Consider the following 12,679-nt stretch of genomic DNA (forward strand, 5'->3'; position numbering starts at 1 on the left):
TAAAAACCGGTTTGAACCTGCCGGTTGAACTGGTTAAACCGGATGTTTGATCAGCACGAATCATACTGGTAAACTAAAGAAACATCAAAGAATTTGTACCGTTGGTAAATTAGGTTTTACCGGTTTAAACTGGTACTGGTTTATACTGGGCCAAAGGTCAAAATTTTGAACTTTAACTTTTAGGTTCCTAAAAAGGTGACTATTTACCTTCTTAGTTAAAGTGTAATGTAGAACTCAGCGCACACAATTGACAATCCACAACGAACAAACTTCTTCCTCACTCAAATATAGAAAATCAATGGGTTTTTTCAAATTAAGTTCTACAACCGATTATCCAAATTTACCTTCTTTTGACTTTTGTTCAATCATCCATGTTGTTAATTGTTATAGTGTTTGCTAATTGCTATATAAGGCCACAAGGGGCGGATGATATATAACGCGTGATGGATGATATATAACGCGTGGAACATCAAAAATCCCACCCCTACCTCCATATATAACGCATTATATATTAACGAAAACATGATTTCGTTATAAAAATAACGCCGTGATGGTTTTATTTGTGAGTGTAATTGTTGGTTGAGGGGAAATTGTTGGGTGTGGTGGTGAGTGATGACCACCCACACTAAAAAGGTTGTGAGTGATAGAAAAATGGTTGCTGAAATGGCGAAACATGATTGGATATTGTGAGTGATGGAAAAATGAGTGTTTAATTATGAACTTTTGGATAATTTTTTGATTATAAATTAACTTTTGGAATATTATTTTATTATGGAATAATGTATTTTGAAATATATTTTGAGTTGAAATTATATTTTATAAATTTATAGAGTTAACACAGTTGAACCGTCCGATACAACCCGATTTAAACGGTTGAATCATTTCTAAGTCTAACCCGGTACAATTAAAATACCGTTTCTTAAAACATTACATAATTGCTAGGTTTTTTTTTTAAATTATGTCACGCTCAAAAAAATTTTAAAAATAGTCAGCCCTCGTTTTAAAATATTTAGTATACAAAATTACATTTATTTAATCTGTGTAATACACATGGTTTTTATAGATATAACTTTTTTTTATTATTTGATATATAAAATTACATTTATTTAACCCATACAATATACAAGGTTCATAAAAATATAACTTTTTGCTATTTAATATATAAAATTACATTTATTTAACCCGTGTAATACACACAAGGGGTTCTAACCTAGTTATATTATATAAGATGATAGGAAGTTTGTATTTAAAACACCTAAATTCAGAGAAATGATATTGCACGTGCAAGAACATTATAAATTACATACATATGGATAGAAATTTACATAATTAGGCTTTGAATTTATAATGATTATTCTTGAGTTTACATATACCTTTGTTTTAAATAAGTTAATCTATTTATACTTTATAATAAAAGAAACCAATAAAAGAACACTTGTCATTATTCTAGACCATCATTTTTTTTGAACGGCTAATTTCTTTAATCCCTGTCGTCTGTTGGACTTGAACCCAAGATCTTCCCATTCCCAACCTAGGTGTTTTAAAGGTTTTTCTTTGCCAATGGACCACCACCCCATTCTAGACCATCATTAATTGTAGATAATTATTATTTAATTTAAATTATTAAATTTAATATATGTTTCAAATATTTAAAAAATTATGGATAAAGTTTCATAAAATATTAAATTTTAAAGGTATATAATTTAATAATTATCGATAATTTATACTTATCTGATTAATTTAAATTTAAATATTATTTTGTAGCTATAAGTTTATCTATTTGCCTAATTGTTTATCTATTTGGTTAATTGCTATATGCCTAAATTGTACATTTCAACATTTTTTTAGAACTAATAAATTAAGACCACTATTGTTTAAATAAAACTTGGGTTATTAAATGTATGTTCACATGATTGTTAAAACTTGTGTGAAAATCGATGATAAAGGTGGTCTTCTAATCGATGGTTCAAATGCTTTCATATTTGTAAATTTGACAAACATCACACGTTTTGATCATACATGACACAAAATTTTGTTTGGATATCAAAAATGCGTCTTAAAAATATCGTTTTCTAATTGTTAAATCTTCGTTATTAACAATTTGATTTTTATTTACTTAACCCGTGTAATACACGGGGTTATAACCTAGTTAATGTGATGAAATAAACATTCTAATTGAAATAAATTATGATATATAGATCATAAAAATGTTTTGATGGTAGATGGAAAAAACAAAAGAGATTTAGAAGACAATCAAGATAAACGCATTTGCTTATGTTAGTCATAGGGCAAAAATGCATCTTTTAGATTGAAATTCTTAGTATTGTTTTACTTTCCATTGTACTCTTCTTGTGTTACATAGCAACAATACTCTTGTATTTAATGTTTTAAAAACCGGTTTGAACCTGCCGGTTGAACTGGTTAAATCGGATGTTTGATCAGCACGAATCATACTGGTAAACTAAAGAAACATCAAAGAATTTGTACCGTTGGTAAATTAGGTTTTACCGGTTTAAACCGGTACTGGTTCATACTGGGCCAAAGGTCAAAATTTTGAACTTTAACTTTTAGGTTCCTAAAAAGGTGACTATTTACCTTCTTAGTTAAAGTGTAATGTAGAACTCAGCGCTCACAATTGACAATCCACAACGAACAAACTTCTTCCTCACTCAAATATAGAAAATCAATGGGTTTTTTCAAATTAAGTTCTACAACCGATTATCCAAATTTACCTTCTTTTGACTTTTGTTCAATCATCCATGTTGTTAATTGTTATAGTGTTTGCTAATTGCTATATAAGGCCACAAGGGGCGGATGATATATAACGCGTGATGGATGATATATAATGCGTGGAACATCAAAAATCCCACCCCTACCTCCATATATAACGCATTATATATTAACGAAAACATGATTTCGTTATAAAAATAACGCCGTGATGGTTTTATTTGTGAGTGTAATTGTTGGTTGAGGGGAAATTGTTGGGTGTGGTGGTGAGTGATGACCACCCCCACTAAAAAAGGTTGTGAGTGATAGAAAAATGGTTGCTGAAATGGCGAAACATGATTGGATATTGTGAGTGATGGAAAAATGAGTGTTTAATTATGAACTTTTGGATAATTTTTTGATTATAAATTAACTTTTGAAATATTATTTTATTATGGAATAATGTATTTTGAAATATATTTTGAGTTGAAATTATATTTTATAAATTTATAGAGTTAACACAGTTGAACCGTCCGATACAACCCGATTTAAACGGTTGAATCATTTCTAAATCTAACCCGGTACAATTAAAATACCGTTTCTTAAAACATTACATAATTGCTAGGTTTTTTTTTTAAATTATGTCACGCTCAAAAAAATTTTAAAAATAGTCAGCCCTCGTTTTAAAATATATAAATAAAAAATGTCAACTCATCTCTCCCCCCCCCCCCCCCCCCCCCCCCTGATGACATTCAATATCCAAACACCCCCCTTGTTTATTCATCAAACACCCGCCAAAATCCCTAAAAACACTTCCCAAAATGAAAATCACAAAACGATTCAACAGAGTAATCAAACCCTTAAAACCTATAAACACCTCCACAAGTGATTCCAAACCACACACCATCAAACCCAAACCAAATTTGAACCCAAAATCAAAAACAAAACCTAGAACATTAAAACAATCCAATCTTTATCCAAAACCCACATTTATACTGGAAAAAGCCCCAATCTTGGGCCCTGATTTTTACCAAATTGATGCCCTTGATCTTGCTCCAAGATTGCTTGGCAAGTATCTTAAGAGAGATGATGTTGTTCTCCAGATTACAGAGGTGGTATCAATTAGGGTTCATTATATTATAATAGGTTTTTTGGTTTTTATTTGTTTGAAATAATGTTTGGAATTTGCAGGTGGAAGCATATAGATCTAATGATTCTGCTTGTCATGGTCGTGTTGGTGTTACACCAAGAACTGCTCCTCTTGTAAGATCATATAAAACATAATTTTATAAAAGTTCATATCTTTGGGTTGGGTTGATGATGATGATGATATAGAGATGATACTTTGGCATTTTGGTATATCAGCCCCGCTTGCGGTATGCGCACATAATGTATATATGTGTGGGCGCTCGGGGGGCAAAAGTGAAAGTGCACTAATTTTAACGTTATTTTACTAATTTCGTGAAATTAACGTTAAAAGACGGGGATGGTTAATGATGCATCATGTGGTGGCGTTGATAGCCGAAAGACAAGGGGGTACATGCACTAATCGGCATTTGTCTCAATTGCTAAGTGTTATGTGTCTTATGTCCAAGGCTTGATGTAAAACTACCATCGAACCAGGGGTCTCACTGGAAGCAGCCTCTCTATTCCTACGGGGTAGAGGTAAGACTGTCTACATCTTACCCTTCTCAGACCCTACCTTAGCTTTGCTATTGGTGGAATTTACTGAGTGATGATGATGATTGGTATTTTGGTATATAAGTCTTGGAAGAAACTATTAAGATTTATATTTAGGGCTTCTTAAATGCATAAAACCATAATCTAAACAAATGTAGGGCTTTGCAGTGTATTGTTGTACATTTGCAGTGTCTGTTTTTTACCTTAGCTTGTAATGATAAGAAGTGCAACAGATTTCATTATAAATTTCTCTTTTTTTTAATTAATTTTATGTTTGTTTTATTTTTTGGCATATTGCGTAGTTTGGACCAGGAGGGCATGCTTACGTGTATCTTTGCTACGGTATGCATAACATGTTGAATGTTGTAGCTGACAAACAAGGAATTGGTTCGGCTGTCTTAATTCGTTCATGCGCACCTGTTACTGGTACTTTTCTATAACGTAATCTCCTTAATCGCATGAAAATACATGTTTTCAAGTTCAGATATCCAACAACAATTTATAGTTGAAAAATGGTATGGATCAACAGGGTTGGAAACTATCAAACAACGTCGGGGTCAGGATACTGAGAAGCCCGTTCTTCTTACCGGGCCCGGCAAGGTCAGTCTGTATTTTTTTGGTTTTTTTAAAAGTTTACCCGCTTGACCCGTCATCAATGCTTTACCAAAAAATGTTTAGCCCGTTTTTAAAACTAGCTAATAATGAAACTTTTAATACATTAATTATTTACCAAATATCTCTAAAAAAATGGGTTAAAACTGACAGACTTTTAGAACTCAAATATAGAACGGGTTGAACATGTGACATGTCAAAGGTTTATCTAAATGCACGCATAGTTGTCAATAGCGGCTATAGCGATCGCTATAGCACGCTATGTAGTGTATCGATGAAGTGTCGCTATTTGGGTTATAGCGACCAATAGCGTACATAGTGACAGTTAACTTTTTTTTTCTGATGTAAATAGCAATTAGATATAGCTATAAAATAGTTAGATTTATAGGTTTTTGTTAATTATACATGTAAAATAGCATATATACCAGGGTATTTTGATATAATATACATATAAAAATTTTCAAAATTATTTTTATAATGTATCGCTATTTATAAAATAGCGGTCGCTATTCGCTATGTAGCATATAGGTCCCTTGTCGCTATTTGTCGCTATTCGTTATTAACAACTATGAATGCACGGACGTCCTAAATTGTTGTATTCAAAAGAAATATCTTATTATTTTCAACGATATAGTTTCTTTAATCATGTATAGTAAATGTAATAAATACATTTACTCTTTACAAAATTGATAAAAAGTTTATTGACGAGTCAAGTCAGCACAACCCAACCAAGTTTTGACCGACCCAATATAAAAGTTCCGCTTTTGACTCGCTTACTCGGCCCATCTATTTTGTCACCTCTACGGATTATGTTTTGAAATCTAACGATTCCATGTGATACATCACTAAGGTTGGTCAAGCACTAGGGATTACCACGGACTGGTCTAATCAACCTCTCTTTACTCCTGGTAACAATCAAGAACTCATTCTTTTTTACTTTGTGATAGAATGTTAGATTAAGTTGTGTTGGTCTTTTAGGTGGTTTGGAACTATTGGACGGCCCAGAAGTGACGGAAATAGTTGTCGGGCCACGTGTAGGGATAGATTATGCTTTGCCTGAACATGTTGCGGCATTATGGAGGTTTGCAATTGCTGGGAGCCCTTGGATAAGTGCTCCTAAGAACACTTTAAGCCCACCTTGATCTTTTAGTCATCCATTAATCTTGGATTTGGTTGTATACTTGTATGAATTTTAATCTTCTAGTAAAATTTAATGATGTTTTTTGGTGTGACTTTTAAATTATTTTGTTTACCATTTATGGTTTCTTAGAAATGTGTCATTTTATCAAAGATCTAGGACCACTTTTACCAACTCTAGATACAACTAGTTTTTTACCAAAATACATACAATCTTTAAATACTACTTGTTAGGAAAAGGTTAAACGCTAAACCAATTTTAAATGGATAAGTGCGGGAATCTATTGTTTTAACTATGATACATAAAGAAGTTATGTAATTACATATATTTGTTGTGCACAACGCATAGTTGTCAAAGTCGCATGACTTCACGAGAGGCAAACGCTCTGACAAAGCAAGGCCTAGGCACTTCAAACACACGTAAGGCGAGCGGCATAATAAAGTGTTGTTGAGGCGGGTGCTTCGGTATGCCCACACGCAAAAATGGATTTAACCAACCAAAAACAAACCTAAACCGACCAAAAAGAGTCTTAATCCTACCTCAAACAGGCTTGTACGACATGTAACCTTATGCTTTCTTGTTTGACTTGAATCTCTTTTATCACACTTTAGCAACGTAGATCAGAACACCATCTATAAAAATATATTTTCTAGACTTTGTTTAAAACAATATAATTGTAGAATAGTATTAAATAACTAATAGCCATGCGTTTTATATACTTTCTAATTTTTTTGTACCGCTACGCTTTTCTTTTCTCATATGTGCACGCTTTGTTCTCATTGTCTGATGTGTTGAACGCGCCCTCACTAGATTTGGAAAAATAAACAAGCATTATGTGATCCAATAATTGGAAAACTTCCATTTCAACTGGCAAACACATACCAAACTATTAACAGAAAGTTCTTGAAAACAGATAAATTGGCCAAAAAAACTCGAAAGCTCTCACATACAGCACCCATCACTCTTTATCAAGCCAAATACGAAAATATAGTACACATCAACAAGAATAACAAAATGGTTAAAGAACAGCAGCAGCATACCTTCTCTTATAACTGCATCGAGCTTGTGCGGACCATTATCCCATTGACTAAATCCAATCTAAAATTAAAGGTAGAAATACTCAGTCAAAATAAGGTTTTAGTAAAGCTTGATGTTACCAAATTTTATATATATGATAAATAAAAGGTAAGAAAAGTAATACCTAAGAACACGAAATGATATACAAATACATCAACTGGAGTTTAGAACTTAATCCACTGCATGTCTCCATTGCAAGATTCATGGGAACTCGTTTCCTTCATGAATAAAACGTTTAAACTGATGCGTGTGGAAGCTAATCTAGGGTCATTTTGCCAGGAAATTAAAATGCAGAGCCATAAAATTCGGAAAAATCGAGCCGGAACATGAGGAACTTTAGATCAATGTGTTGTTGCACAGGCAGTTGAGATATGAACCCTTTAAAAAGAGAAGAATATTCCTTTGAAACCGCATCTATTTCTTGTCCCATATTTCTAAGAAATTCATCAGCACGTTGCGTTATCGCTTTCCTGCCGTCACTAAGCCATGATTCAGAATCTTCACTTTTGCTTCGAGAATGTGCGGACGGTTCGGTCTTATCTTCCATGGTCCTGCAAGTATTGGTTGATAACAATATAAATAAACATTTCTCACGGTGTTCAGTAATAAAAACCTAAAAGTGGCAAAATGGGTAGGTGAGATAACGGGTCAAAACAGATGATGTTTAGATCAGGTTAATGTTTCAAGTGTGAATAAAAAAGAGTAAAATGCCATTTTCGTCCCTGAGGTTTGGCCAGTTTTGCGACTTCCGTTCAAGGGTTTGTTTTTCCGCATCTGGACCAAACGGTTTGAAATCTTGCCATTTTCATCCGGCTCATTAACTCCATCCATTTTTTTCTGTCAAGTCAGGGGTATTTCTGTCTTCTTTGTTAACTTAAAGGGCAAGTCAATCTTTTTCAGGGGTATTCGGTCTTTTTACATAAAGTGAAAAAGATCGAATTTGCCCTTTAAGTCAACAAAAAAAGACAGAAATACTCTTGACTTAATGAAGAAAAATAGGTGGAGTTAACTAGCCGGATGAAAATGGCATGATTTCAAACCTTTTGGATCCATATGTGGAAAAACAAACCAATGGACAAAAGTCGCAAAACTGGCCGAACCTCAAGGACGAAAATGTCATTTTACTCTAAAAAAACTATATTCTTCCCTTCAAAATCTAACCCATTTTTGTATTTGACCCATTAGAGGCAAACTATAACTCAAAATGACTCATTTACCCATAAACGGATCAAAATCATCACCTTCAAATTTTAAGGCAAGAAAAAAAGTATACCTGGCTTGAAACTCATAGATTCCTTCATAAAGCCGGTCAGCATGACTACGAAACCGTAAAATAAGGTCAAACAACATGAACAAGCTTTTATAAAGAGCTTGAGACCGTTCTCCAAGAAGTGATTTCTCAACAATCGAGTGAAGATACTTATCATGGGCCGAAAGTAAGTCATCCAGATCTTTGGAAGCTTCCATTTCATCGGAAAAATTAGCCCATGAAACCTCCAACACTTCGAACATTATATAATACTGCAAATTCGTAAGAAAATGATTCATTTCGTTCCAAAGAACTTGGCATCTTCTCGAAGTCAAAATTAACCGAAACTTAACCGCTTTCGGTAATTTAGTGAAGAAACGTGAAGTGATCAAGTTCGGTTTCATTTTCTTCCACGCGCCTATAAGCGCATGCTCTACCCGTCTAAGCTTCCACAAAAAGTTAAAGATTTTTAAATACTTTGCCATTACGGATTCTGTAAACACGGTATTTAACGGAATTCTTGCATCGTAATCCAAAGAAAACACATCCCACCCTCGATCTCCTACATTATGTGGCATCATCTTGACCCTCAATCTCTCCAACACGTCAGGATCGTCATATTGTGCGTTAGACGACCGAATCGCACTCTCTAATAATCCAGCAAGTTTAAAAGAGCTGATTGTGTTAGCGGGCTCGGAGAGCTCGGGCCCGACAATATCCATTAGATATTGAACAAAATCACCTTGCCCTAACAACAGATATCTTTTGATAGCAAGACAATGCTCCTTAAACCGGTATTGATTATAGACAACATCCATTAGATGTTTATCGATTCTCTTTGCTGCTTCGGTGACTAACGATTCGAGTGCATCGGTTTCACCGTACCCAAGACCTCCTCTTCTTGTGGTGGTCCCTGTGGCGGCTGCTGCTTGTGTGGCGGCATCCGCCCAACTTCGATCCTCACAACAAACTCGAAGAAAGTTAATCGATTTTCCGGTTCTTAGTATACGTCTAGCGAGAGACTGAGAGATAAAAGACGGAAGCATTGCAGAATGAAGTCTATACCCTTCTCTCCATAATGATTCCGCTTTTACGGAATGACCCAAAACGAAAAATTCAGAAAATATATCTTCAAGCTCGCCTTCTAAAACCCAACTTCTAACCATTTCGAAAAGCGGCGAGCACACTCTACGAAGCAACCGTTTCATAAACTCATGCAAAAGAGGGTCACCGTGTTGAGCGTGCATGTGAATAGCTCCCGCCATCGCACCGCCCTTTAAATCCTTACAACTGTCCACAAGAACCGCCATTAACCGCATCTTGACCATCGGTTCGGCAAACCAGACGGAAAGCCTCCTTAACGAAAGATAGTTTCCTGAACTCGCATTCTCCGAAACCAAAGGGATCGGGTTCATCGACTGCGACTGAAGCACAGCTAGCAACTTGTAATACTCCGTAAGCTCATCCTGCAACGCTGCACAAAACGCTTGAGCAACCGTCCCAACATTCTCATCGTGAAAGTTTTCCATCGTCTCCGAAACATACTCCTTCACCTTCTTAAACAGCCAACCAAGCTCACACAACTTCCTAACCATAATCCTCGCAGGCTTTGAAACCCTAATCGTATCCGGCAACGCGTATCCGTCAATACTCTCGTCGAACAACACATACTTCCCCTCAATCCCTTGACAACAATACAACACATCCCTCACCAAAACCTCCTCCGAAACATTATTCTCCTCCTTAACTAACTCCGTAAACTCCCTATGCGCCATGTCTCTCAAATTCTCCGGATCTTTCGACACCATTAACACTCCACCATTCCGTAACTTCATCGAATCATTACGACTCAAACCTTTCACATCACCATTCCCCTCATAATCCAAACTAACACTATCTTTAACAACCCTAGGTAAATTAGCATTAAGTTCGGGCTCGAATAAAGCCGGAAGCCCACCGGAAACACTCGAAACAGTCTGAATATTATTAGCATTGGTTTTACGATCTTCGGAAACAACTTTAAGCAAGTAAAGTACGCTCCACTTATTCTTAACACTACCAGGACCAGTAATAGAGGCGAATTTAGAATACAGATCTGCAAAGGATAAAGCGTCAGACAATTTACCTTGTTTAACTAACTGGCTCTTGATAGAATACGCCATGGCGGCTTCGTCGGCGGTGATTGATGGCGTCATGCGGCTGGAGAGAATGCGAGTGGCATATTTGACATTGCTAGGGTTAGGGTTAGGGTTTGAGTTTGAAATTGGGGAGGAAGATGAAGATGAAGAGGAGGTGGTGTGGAGACGGTGGACTAATTGGCGGATGAGATCTCCGACACGGTGGTCGTCCGCCATGGATGGTGGTGGTGAACGGTGGTGGTGGTGACGGTGTGAAGAGTGGAGGGGGTGTTTGTGAGGTTTGTGGGAAATGAAGGGGTTTTGATTTTTGTTTAGTTTTTGGTTTGAGTGTGGGCGCGGGATTTGTTTTCAGTTTGGTCCTTGTGGTTTTGGTGGTGTTGTAATTAGTCCCTTGATTTTTGTTTTTTGACTTTTGGTTTTACTTTGGATTAGGCTTTTTGAGATCTAGAAAGTGAAAAGAATGTCATCATAGTTTGTATTTTACCAGAGCTCGACCAGCTACTTAATTAATTTCATGAAAACCTCCTTCTTAGTTTGAACTTCTTAATTTCATGTTACCACATCACTATCAACTTTCAACTTATTTTTATATGTCACTTCCAACACACAAGACACAACCTAATGTATTAAAAAAAAAAAACCGTATAAACACATTTTACATGTACAATGTTAACTGTGATATAAAGAGCAGTTATCTAACCTTGTATTTTACCAGAGCTCGACCAACTAGCTATAAGGCTGGACGGTGTGATTTCACGCCCCTGTCACCTCACTCATTTTGACGCCCCATGGCGCCCCTACCACCCCGCCTCCGCCAAGGGAGGCGCTATTCTAGGCCTCCACCAAAGCTATAGCGGGCGTGAAGAAGGAGGTGGGGCTTGCTGCTTGAACCAGTCATATTTGAGTTTATTTACTTTTTTATATTTTTTTAATAAAGTTAAAATGGGCATTATAGGAGGCGTTATTTCAGATCGTGCGGATTAACGATAAAGATCCCCGCTTATGTGTCGTGTCACCTACGTAACGCTTACGTAGCATGATAAAGCCCCTAGGGTGTGAGACCACACCACCCAAACTAAGTGACAAAATTGATTAACCAACTTTTAATCCACATGCATCATTATTTTCGTATGCAATAGTTGCATTATTCTTGATATAAAAATATTGTCTTTATATTATTTTATATAAAATATAGTTTCGACAAACTGATGTACCATTAAAATTGTGAAGCATTAAATATCTTAATAGTTAATACCATTACCCATTACTTGTGAGAATTAAGATTGTGACGCATTAAATATTTTACTACCATTACTCATTACTTGGGTGTATGAAAATGGCAGAAGTACCAGTCTTATTTGGGTAACGTTGTTTTTTTTTTTTTTTTTTTTTTTTTTTGGAGCGGAAAATTTATTGCCTGATTGTACCGGCTAATCCTTCAGAAAATTGACTGAGTTTACTTATTTGTGGAGGCCCTAGAGGGTAACGATGAGCATTTGAGACTTAGCACCAGTACTGAATTTTCCCTACCAAATTTATTCCGTACCTATTTTTTGGCGCTTTCGGTATGGGTATTTTTGGTTCGGTACGATACCGGTATTTTACCGAATTTTATACACGGATACCAGTACCGTACCGAACATTTTCAGTATCTGTACCCATATTTGATGATTTCGGTGCCGGTACCAAGCTCAAGTCTACTGGAGGGTTTCAAAAGTCGTAACGGTCCAAATTCCGATTCGCTCAAGCCCACAATAATCCAATAAGACATTAATGTGGGATGGTTAGTGATGATCAAATGCCAATCAAATGGTAACCACAATGGAAAGTTTAACCATAAAGCAAGGTAGGTACGTAAGGGCTTGTAGTCTAGCGTAACCGTAAAGCAAGGTAGGTATTTAAAGGCTTTCTAGTTTTGTGGTATCAAAGAATGATGGAAATGTGTCATATTTTACATGAGAGAACCCCTATCACCCAGTATCATGATGGATAGATTCGCAAATATAGGAGTGTGTCGAATACCCAAATCTCGGATGATGTTAGATGGATCTTCGCTGACGTCAAGAGGCCTTACCTTCG

The 12,679-nt window shown here is 35.8% G+C and overlaps 2 protein-coding genes across 3 annotated transcripts; one reads left to right on the forward strand and one right to left on the reverse strand.

The window, feature by feature from the left end:
• Nucleotides 1–3,439: 3,439 nt before the first annotated feature.
• On the forward strand, nucleotides 3,440–6,238 carry LOC110867914 (DNA-3-methyladenine glycosylase). Of its 2 annotated transcripts, none has more exons than XM_035976818.1 (6): nucleotides 3,440–3,818; nucleotides 3,898–3,969; nucleotides 4,689–4,812; nucleotides 4,892–4,986; nucleotides 5,849–5,906; nucleotides 5,977–6,238. In XM_035976818.1, exons 1-6 carry the CDS (start codon nucleotides 3,528–3,530, stop codon nucleotides 6,138–6,140), a joined length of 804 nt encoding a protein of 267 aa, XP_035832711.1. In that variant the 5' UTR covers nucleotides 3,440–3,527; the 3' UTR covers nucleotides 6,141–6,238. The 2 variants fall into 2 exon arrangements, with proteins under 2 accessions (XP_035832711.1, XP_021972665.1); XM_022116973.2 differs by having other exon boundaries at nucleotides 4,916–4,986.
• A 734-nt stretch (nucleotides 6,239–6,972) lies between these two features.
• LOC110867921 (gamma-tubulin complex component 3) lies at nucleotides 6,973–11,039 on the reverse strand. Its single transcript, XM_022116984.2, has 3 exons — nucleotides 8,487–11,039; nucleotides 7,338–7,764; nucleotides 6,973–7,234 (listed from the first exon to the last, which is right to left on the reverse strand). Exons 1-2 carry the CDS (start codon nucleotides 10,814–10,816, stop codon nucleotides 7,497–7,499), a joined length of 2,598 nt encoding a protein of 865 aa, XP_021972676.1. The 5' UTR covers nucleotides 10,817–11,039; the 3' UTR covers nucleotides 6,973–7,234; nucleotides 7,338–7,496.
• Nucleotides 11,040–12,679: the final 1,640 nt, after the last annotated feature.

The sequence above is a fragment of the Helianthus annuus genome, chromosome 1 (genome assembly GCF_002127325.2).
Source record: "Helianthus annuus cultivar XRQ/B chromosome 1, HanXRQr2.0-SUNRISE, whole genome shotgun sequence".
In the NCBI taxonomy this organism is placed as follows: Eukaryota; Viridiplantae; Streptophyta; class Magnoliopsida; order Asterales; family Asteraceae; genus Helianthus; species Helianthus annuus.

What these genes read in the sequence shown, in the direction of transcription:
- LOC110867914 (XM_035976818.1), top strand. Translation starts at nt 3,528, where the DNA reads ATGAAAATCACAAAACGATTCAACAGAGTAATCAAACCCTTAAAACCT. An exon ending in TTGTTCTCCAGATTACAGAG is followed by an intron (nt 3,819 to 3,897) that starts GTGGTATCAATT and finishes TGGAATTTGCAG; the next exon opens with GTGGAAGCATATAGATCTAA. An exon ending in TTCTTACCGGGCCCGGCAAG is followed by an intron (nt 4,987 to 5,848) that starts GTCAGTCTGTAT and finishes TACATCACTAAG; the next exon opens with GTTGGTCAAGCACTAGGGAT.
- LOC110867921 (XM_022116984.2), bottom strand. Translation starts at nt 10,816, where the DNA reads ATGGCGGACGACCACCGTGTCGGAGATCTCATCCGCCAATTAGTCCAC. An exon ending in ATCTATGAGTTTCAAGCCAG is followed by an intron (nt 7,765 to 8,486) that starts GTATACTTTTTT and finishes CAATACTTGCAG; the next exon opens with GACCATGGAAGATAAGACCG.